General features: G+C 40.5%; 1 protein-coding gene across 1 annotated transcript in view; it reads left to right on the top strand.

Annotated features, from left to right (window-relative positions):
• Positions 1–3396: 3396 nt before the first annotated feature.
• ARHGEF7 (Rho guanine nucleotide exchange factor (GEF) 7) overlaps positions 3397–9793 on the top strand; it is a 74662-nt gene continuing 68265 nt past the window's right edge. Inside the window, exons 1-2 of the mRNA XM_009892134.1 lie at positions 3397–3431; positions 5636–5720. Coding sequence (XP_009890436.1) covers positions 3426–3431; positions 5636–5720 — 91 coding nt within the window. The 5' untranslated portion in view covers positions 3397–3425. The remainder of the gene's footprint in view (positions 3432–5635; positions 5721–9793) is intronic.

Here is a 9793-nt window from a genome sequence, read left to right as displayed (position 1 = left end):
TGTTGGAGGTTCTTTATGTTTTTCAAGAAGGTCACCCATTTCTAACCGTGAGTTGCTTTTTTTTTTTTCCTCCCACTTGTTTATTCATGCTCCTGTGGCCAAAAAAGCTGCAGCATGTGTACCAGGAACAGGTGGAGCGACACGTTGTACATGGTCATGCTGCGCTTTGCCAAGCCATCCTGCTCATTTCCTTTCATTTCCTCCGGGTGAGCAAGCCAACGTTCTCGTAATCTTTTGCACTGGCGGCCCGAGGCCACCAAGCTGAGCTGGGAAGTGTTCTGCCAGTTTAGTACACACAGCCTAGGGGTTACAGCTTATTTTGGGGCTAGCTGGTGAGGTTAGCAGCGGCAGCCCTATCTGTGCTGCACAGATGTCTGGGCTGCTCATGTCAGCTCCTCAGCTGCTGCAGTTTATGCTGCAGTGCTGTAAAGAAAGCTGTCATCTATCTTTGTCAGATGCTTAAAATGTTAATATCCACTGGGAATACTGTACCTGTGTATATTCAAGGCACTAGTCTAGCAAGGAAATATTTATTAAGGAAAACGTTTCTATTTTACTCTTAAACACTATATGAACTTTTCTTACTATGACTGTTAGATGCTGCCTTACTGCTGCTTAAGTGGTTTAAGGATACAAACAAGATGGGTAGAGGACACATTTGAAGTAAAAGTGTGTGTCTGGAAGCTTGGCTGAGCCACCCCTGTTTTTTTTGGTGTTTTTTTTTTTTTTTTTTTTTCCTACTGTCTTCAGTTGTAGACCTTGCCTTGTCAGGAGAAATACCTTGATTTAAAATTATTTCCTCCATAACTGACTTATGAGTTAATGGGCTAGAAGAGAGGAATAAAATAGTATAAAGGATACCTGAGGCCTTGAAACTGGCTGGTTTGAAGAAAAGAATGCTGCTGCAGGCTTACTGTGTGCCTTAGTCTGCCCTCACCAGGTGTATTCTCAACCTTATTTTCTAATTTCCTTTTCTTTTCACTAATTCCTCAGTTAATGTTTTTCCAGTTTCAGTAGGTACTGGTTATTGGAGGGATATGAGGGAGGAGCCTTGCTCTGTTACTTCTGTTTTCCTTATTGCTTTTAGATCATAAATGCCTTTTGAACAGAAGTCTCCATCCACTGAGGTTAGGTGACTTAAAATTACCTGAATGTTTTACTATGGCCATTTTGAATGTGATGGAGTTTAAACATATGCATGCAGAGGTCAGTCTTGTTTTAAAATGAGAGGATGGATTTGGTAATCGAACAATCAGCACGTGGATGAAATGGATCTCTAAGGCATTTTGTCTGGTGTTTAAGAAATGTCAGTGATGGAAAAATCAATAGGGCTCATACGAAATGAATTTTAAAATTGGCTAATTAATAGGTTTTAATACAATCACAAAAGTGGAGTGGCCATCCAACGTCCATCTTGCTATAGGGGATTTGCTGCCATTGGTACTCAGCTGTGTTATTTGACATTTCATTAATGACCTGGAAGAGGTCATAAAATTGTTATCAATAAAGTCGGCAGCCAACTGAAATCCTAGGAGCAAAAAATGCAAGCCTAGTTACGGAAAGCCAGGCTTGTATCTTGGGAATTTGGTGGGGGGGTGGAAAGGGAAGCCAGAAACTATGGGTCAGGGTAGGCAATCAGCAGGCTTTGGCAGTTGCTCTCCTGTGACTGAAAGGGCCAGCGTGCTCTTGAGTGTATGTGTAGTGTTATAGGTCACATAAGACCCCTTATTATTAGGCAGTTTGGTCTGGTCTGCTTCTAGAATACAGTATCTGCTTGGGGTATTGATGTGTCAGGTGTTGAAATCCAGGAGAGAACAGAAGAATGTGAGAAAGATGTTAACAGGAAAACAGGCAGATAATAAGAGGTATACGGGGATAAGCCTGCTAAGCTTGAAGTTCATTGATTCCCACCTAACTCTTGATAAATGGCAAAGTGTTTCCAGTGTAAGGCTCCTAATATAGCCCTGGTCTGTCTTTGTTTAATAGGTGTGCTTTATGTTAATGCTTATATAAGATATATCTACATGTAGTCAATTCTCGGGAATTTAAGAACAAAGTATTTTATTTAAATAGTTTGTTCAAAAGATTTGGCTTGGCTGGGTCCTCATCTGATGTGATTTATGACAGTTTTATACTTGCATCCCGACTAATGTTTTATCTGACTGTCTTGGTGGAAGATAAGGTTTGGATGAACAAGAGGGTAAACTTCATCACAGGTGGAGTTTCTTCACAGTTAAAAATGTTTGCCTGGAAAGCCAGGGCGTTTTAGAAATATTTTTCCATGAAGCCTCGTTTAATGTCCATATATACCTGTCACGTAATGTTTAAAAGACAAATCTCAATATTGCAAAGGTAATATCTTTTTAAGTGTTTGCATTTCTAGGTTTTAAGAGCTGTCGTAAGCACGTGCAAGTTTGAATTAACGTTGTACTTCTGACATGACCTGAAAAGTGGGTTATTCTAGTATAGAAGATAATTTAGCGTGCAGACCTTGTTATGTGGTAGTAGTTTGCAATACAAAAATAACTTTGCTTGATACTTGGATCACAAAATTGATCCTTGATTCTTGCAGTCGCATAACTGGGGGTGTTGTATGAGGGGTATGTTTGTCATGCAGTGACACTGAATAGGGTAGTTACTAAATGACTGTTTCTTACATAGAGATACGACATTGTAAAGAGTCAGTTTTCACAGCTGATCTGTCTGTAAATACCAGAATGAAGATTGTAGTCCACATGCAAGTCGGACTTCTCTTGAAACCTGGAGTAGACTGTTTTCTCTGACAATCCTGTAGAGAGTTTTCAAATATATTGTGAAATGAGCAAACCTCCACTAACATAGAAGGGTGTGTTTGGTGGTTTGTGTTTTGGTGTGTGTGTTTTGGGGGGTTTTTTGTGGGTTTGTGAGGTGTTTTTTTGGTTTGTTTTGGGTTTTTTTAACAAGTTTTTTATAATCAAGACATTGAGTTCATAATGAACTAGCCTCAAAACTTTAGAGTGCCTAAGCTTTTTTTCCTCACTTTTTATCTCTCTAGGTTAGTTTATTCTTAAAGATTTGTTACGTTAGGAGGGTCTGTCTGAAGGGTGTCATGTCCACCTTCCCCTCTATCAAATACTACTAATAAATATGCTGGCCAAGAGCCTGCTGAGAGTTGCTTCCTGTCAGAATTGCTTTCTGTAAAATCGCAAGGAAACAAACGTTTCTCGTATCCTCCCATTGTTTTGTTTCCTGTGAAGTAGCAGACTGGATGCGTGTCCTGGATACAGGCTTTTTTTTTATGGCACTATACGTGTTGGGATGATCCAATCAAATCGTTCTTGCTATCCCCTATAGTCTCGGCATAGCAGGAAATGAGGCTTCCTCGCATCCTGTTGTTCTCCAGTTAGCCTGACTTTGGAGAGCTCTTGGCTCTAGCAGAATCCAGAATGAAGGTGAGCTTAAAGTGGATGTAGAATTTTTTATTTTTTTTTTAAATTTTGTAAGTTTAAGCTATAGTTTCTAACCGTTTTCTTAAACATCCCTTTTTTAAATAGTTCTCTCTCTCCCCTGTAGTACCTTTCTGATCCAGTTCTGGTGTTTTTGCAGACACCAATGTCTCTTGTGTTTCCTCTTTTTTGGATCACAGCCATTATTTTGTGATTTCTGTTCGTGCTTTTTACTTGCTTCTTTTAAAAGGTACCACAATAAGCATGTAGCTAACAATGAAAATTTTACACCCCTGATGCTTTCTTGTTTCATAGCAGCTTCATTCCCCCCCCAGTTTGAGCAGTGGTTAAGCTATCTCCCATCTGGTTTTTGCTTTTATGTGTTCTGCTGTCGCTTTATAGGTATCTTTTTCTCACCTCTATTATAAAATATGTTATTAGTAAAACTTAATATATCTTTGGTCTATTTGTGTAAAATCAGATAATTCCTCATTTGCTTAATGTCTTTTACTGTGCGCATAGTTTTTAAATACTTCGTCACGTTTCAGGAAAAACCCTACAAAATTCACACCTAAGCAATTCGCTGGTTCCATTCCTTACAGCTTCAAATAAATAACAGCAGTTTTTACATTTTCTGTAGCACAGTGAAACTTGGTGAAGTAGTTACTTGTATTTTATGTGAGTGATAACTGCTTAAGTATATTAGTGTTTGCCTCTGCTTGATAATGCATCTGTTTTGTGGCATTGCTCTTCTGAGCTGCATACATGCTACCTGAGCTTGAGAGGTGTCGGCACCAGTGTAGCCAAAGTAGAACTGCTGTTTGCTGGGACTAGAGATGATCCTCACTCTGAGGGGAAAAAAAATGTGCATGTTAATATATACAAGTACCTCAAAGACTGTGAACACTTTGGGAGATATTTTTTTTTTTCTTACTGAACAATATTGTCATTAAATGTTTCCCCAATCTGCTCTGCCTTGGTTAGTAGATCACATAACTAGTCACAACTGGTCTGGCAGTCCCTTCTGTGGTTATTTTAGGTAGCTTTCATGAAAATTTTCACTTCTCTTAGGTTTAACCAGCCTCCCTCTTTCTCCTCCCAGCCTTTCTTTGTCCCTTCCTCTCTTCTCCCCTGGGAATTGGGGTTTTTCCTCTCCTGTCTCTGAAGGCTGCTTTCTGGGGTACAGACTTTCTGATAGTGCCTGTGGGGTGCGTCTGTTATCAGGAGAATAAACAAGTTTTTGTTGACTTTTTAGATAAAAGCTGCTACGCTGGGGGAAACGGAATCTCTTTCTGTTTCTTAAATCAGTTGGAACAACTGTAATAGCTGTCTTTTATTGTCCTCTTTCTAGTCTTGCACAAGGGAATACTGTGACTCTTTTCAACCTATGCAGACTCTACTGCAAGAGCTATTTTCCTGAGACTTTGGATGAGTGTTTCCATTACCTCAGGCAAATATTATGGGGCTTTTTTTTTTTTTTTTTTTTATCCCTTCTTCCCCTCCCTAAAATCCAGATGTTTAATGTCATCACCCAGTGCTTGAAAGTTACTGCAGTGTTTTCTACAAGATAGTCTGAGGTTTGGATCTCTTTCCCATAGTTAAAAAAATAAAAATAAAATAGCCCGTGGCTTTGATCCCTCCCCTTCCCAAACCTCATTCTCCATCTAACCTATCCAACAACTACCCTCTTTGTAAAATTCATTAATTGTCAGGAATGCTGCTTTCCTCTGTGTCTTGTAAAATAAAGAGATAGCATGTATGTTGTAGTATATTTAAAAGTATTTGTAGTAATTTTGAAAATATTTTTATGAACAATCAGGTACAGTGCCTGTGACCTGCTACAGAAAAAGAAGAGTATATCAAGAGTAATGGTACCCAGTAACTTTTTTCACTAAACTGTCTGAGGAAAGCTTCTGTCTTCTGATAATTGTTTTACTCAACTTTCCTGTAATTTAAATGGCTCCTGGTATTTTTAGCTTATGTTCTTCATTTTTTTTTTTTCCTCAAATGCAGCAGTTTCTATATTCTCTTTATTTTTAAAAATGAGTTGGTTTTTTTTCTAAGGGGAAAAAAAACCCACAGTTTTTTTCCTGGTCCATAACAGCCACTGAAAGACTGACAGCTTGGTCCTGCAGTAGTTTCTACAGTCATGGTTTGCACTAACTTAAAGGCTTGTTTCTACAATTTATTGTATTTTCTTTTGTTTTCAGACTTTTGATGCAAATGACCTGTATCAGGGACAGAATTTCAGCAAAGTTCTCAGCTCTCTTGTGGCTTTAAATAAGGTGACTGCAGGTAAGTAGACTGCTCTGTCCTGGTGCTTGTTTACCTTACCTTCAACTCACATCAACCTGTTGCTATAGTCATGATGAAATGAACATGCGCAGTGTTTCAGAGGAGTTTCTTTGTTGCAGTTTGTTATGATTTTGGCAGCAGCCTCTCTGGCTTCTCTCTTCTTTGCAGTGGAGCTAAGGCTGAGCCTTTTAGCTGACAAGAATTCTTACAAAAAGTCCCCATCATCATTTTTTTTTTCCTTTTTTGTATTTGAAATACTAACAGTTTACTTTTGCCCCACTCTCATTCCTGTGTTTAAACACTTTTGTCAAAGTTTTTGTTGTGTGTCGTCCCCCCCCTCCCCCCCATTCCTCAGCACCATCCTTTCTTGACAGTAACAAAAGGATAGCCAACATCTCTGATCCCTTAATCTACACGATTCATTTAGGTAGCAGCTAGTCACAAACCACCTACCTCAAGTTCTTGGAGGTGAAGAGAGAACTGTAGAAATACCACGCAGGTGAGAGGTGTCCGTGCTTTGTTGTAGGGTAAGGCTGCACTAAATGATGTCAACTGAGCCCCGGGACAGTCAAGAAATGTTAATTGGTGGCCCTTTTTGCTCCTCCGTGCTGGGGTTTTACATTGTCGGCAGCAAGTTCCAAAAACGGTCATCAGGTTGGAGTCTGGTGAGAAGGAGATACCATTAAAAATGGACCGTACTTGTCAATTTTTATATGGGGAAGAAAAGGAAGCTGATCGAAAAGTCGGTGGTGGATCAGCGTAAATTCGTTTAATAGTGATTTGATAAATATCTTGTCACTTTTATAATAATTCTGTTGGTCCATTACAACAGGGATTTTTTTGTGTGGCTTTTTTTTTTTTCTCTCCGTGCATAAGAAAACACCCTTTAGGAGTGAGTTTTGCAACCAAATTTTTAGTTCTAATGAATGGGCATGGAGTAATACTATTGATGACTTTGAAGCTGCTTACACCACTTGAAGATACCGCCTTTCATCTTAACTACAAGTGCAAATGTAAACCATTTCAGTACATCTTTAAAGCTGCTGTATACTGACCATAGCTGTCTTTGAAGGGGAGGAAAAGTGCAACTGTTTGGTCCAGGCATCAACAGATTAATACCCACATCAAAAAGCCGCAATTGCAGCTGGCCTCAGAAAGGACACAAGCTGATCCCTGTCTTGGTGGGGGGGTGGTGGTATGGAAACCAAAAATCAAAACCACATTCGAACTGTGGTGTTGCCTCATTCCTAGCAGCAAGCAGAGCTGCGTAAGTCTTCCTGACCAACTATTCTTCCAAACAGTTTCATTTTATTGGGTGACTGTGTAGAAGGCATTTTAGACTCTATCTCCCTACTCTGGTTCTAGAAGATAGCTTTCAGATCCCTATCTGGGTCTGCAAGAAGTTCAGGTATAACACGTGTTCTTCTGAGATGGGTCTTTCTGCAGTGGATCTTTCTGCAGTGGAAGAAGTGTGAGTGGTGATCATGAAGGCTGACGAAACGCTGCTACGGATGTATGTGCCATTGAATTGTTTAAGTTCAGAAGGTATAGGATCACAGTACCAGTTGCTGCTTGTAGACAGATAAGGGGAGAGAAACTGGTGTAGCAAAGCTTGGATGATGGTAGAGAAGAAGAAAGGGTGTTACCAGCCTTGGAAATCTTTGGATGGATGGATAGAAGCGTGAAGCTTCTGTGAAATCTACTGAATTAATAGGTCAAACATGCACAATCTGTTGCCAGTCAAGATCCTTGAGTTTTTAGCAGCAGAGTTGAATTTATTTGGAACAATAATCCTATTGAGAAATTCACTGAACAAGTTTATTTGGTATTTTAATGGAAGCTTTAACACATAATATAGGGTCTTGCAAGCCCTTTAAGTCTATCAAAAGTTCAAATTCATTTGTAAGTATTCAGATATTATTGGTAAAAATACTTGCAATTTGCATGTGGTTTGTTTGTAATACTTTTTTTTCTTTTTTCAGACACATGCAGTTTCTAATTCAAGCCTCAAAAGGCACTCTTGTGATTGTTCTGTGAGCTCTGCTGTTGTGAACTAGAGAACTTCGGGAGTCAGGCCACACTAAACCAATTTCTAGGTAGTGTGTTTTAGGGTTGCCCAGAGGCTGGGACACACTGCCATGAATAAACCTGATCCTTTTTTCCTAGGTGAGCTTTGCCAAGGCATAGTGCTGGATTTGGTAGTGTGTCTGTTCTACTTGACTGCACATAGGGAACATAGCAAATTGGAAATGAAAGTGCTTCAGGTTACTTATAACCCTTAACTTCTGTTAGTTACTGATGGTTACAGCAACTTTAAATTTTTTGGGGAGCATTAGAATTAACTATAAAGTTATGATTTACAAACAAAGCCTATGATCTACTCCCATTTCTGTCCCAGCAGTCTCTGAAAACAAAGATGTATGTTCTTTCTGTGGCGGACTATAATTACCAGTGTTTATACAGTGTCCTTCAAATGCTTTTAGGAAAGCAGATTCACAATGTGTTAGGTCTTTATGACTTCAATGTGTAATGATACAATCCGTACAAAATATGCAATTTAATATGAATAGTTCTAATATTTCACTACCTGACTAGAGAGTGTATATTTATAGGGTTTTTTGAAGGATAATGATTTTTAAAGGATGATGAAGACTCATTTAAAAAGATGCACCAGAGTAAGGTATTCTTTGCTCAGTCACTATGGACTTGGAACATCCTTTGTCAACACTTTTCTTCTGTGCTCGTTGTCCATCTCAAACCGTTACCCTTCTCCTACGTCTCAGCTGCTGTTAGATGCTGTGCTGAAATTGAAAGGCTTTCCAGTTAAGATGAACAGAATTCTTCCTTCAGGTTTGAGCTGGAACAGCAGATATGTGTTGTTGACCAGTCTCCTCATGGAACTGCTCCTGTATATGTATTTCCCTTTGACTGAAAATAACTCGGATTGCATAATCGTTGTCTGCTTTAGTCTGAAGGTAACTGAGAGACTGTAGTTGTGTGTGCGTACCTCTGACGGAGGTAGAGTGTTGGAGGCAAAGGAAACTACTTGGAAAGAGTAGCAAAGGCATAAAAACCAGGAGAGCATTTGGGATGCTTGTGTAGTCTAGTGAAAACATCTAAGTTTGGGGCAGAAAATACTGCATTGCTTTTGGGGCTCCTCGAAGCTCAGATGCTCGCCAAGTGATTTCCTTGTATGTAAGAAAACATGAGGAAAAGGAATGACTTGCCATACCCGTGCAAAGAAGCAATGTTTGTCTTCTGTAACATGTCACCTGTGCCAGGGCTCTGGGAGCATCCCCCTCCTGGGGGTTTGGCTGCGAGGGCTGGGGGAGCTGGTGCAGCCACGAGCAACCCACGTCCCGTTGTAACGCTGGGAGAGGTTGCCAGCACTGCTGTGAGAGGCCATGGCCGTCACTGTCCCTGTCCCTTTGGAGCTGATTTTGGTACAGCCTGGCCCCTCCCTGGCCTGTTAATCCGCATGAGGATCCCCCACCTGCAGGTGAGCTGACCTCCTATCCCCAGGGAGGTGCCCAGTGTTTGGGGCTGGGGCTCCCTCTGTGTCCCAGCTGCCCTGCTCCTGGTGCGATGAACCCTGCCCTGCCACCCCATCAGTGCCTTCCAGCCCACAGGGACCCCTCCGGCACCCTGACAACATGTCACGCTGCCCTTCGGGTGAACATCTCAAATGGGTGTGCTTCTCAGAGTAGAGACAAATGAAAGAGGAGAGAGGTTTGGGGGGAGTGTTGTTTTTTCAAGCAAGCAGTGTTCTCCCTTTCTACTCCTTCTATCCCTCCCCCTCCCTTCAGAGAAGAAGAAATGGCTTAGTTGGCAAAAAAAGGGATGAGACAAAGGACTGTAGGAAAAAAGACAGTGGAAGGAATGTTTTAATTGAGAAGGAGATGGTGGTGGGGTGGAAGAAGAGCTAAGAAACAGATGTGGCTGGCTTTACTTCAAGCAAGTTTTATGCGTTCAAAATTCTTGGCCACTAGCTAAAATGATGCTGTTTAATTACCTTTAAATAGACTAGTAGTGAGTAGGAATGGAGAAATACAACCCTAACCCTCTTCTTCCTA

The sequence above is a fragment of the Charadrius vociferus genome, unplaced genomic scaffold (genome assembly GCF_000708025.1).
Source record: "Charadrius vociferus isolate BGI_N301 unplaced genomic scaffold, ASM70802v2 scaffold218, whole genome shotgun sequence".
NCBI classification, from domain to species: domain Eukaryota; kingdom Metazoa; phylum Chordata; class Aves; order Charadriiformes; family Charadriidae; genus Charadrius; species Charadrius vociferus.
This window is presented reverse-complemented; position numbering and strand designations above follow the sequence as displayed.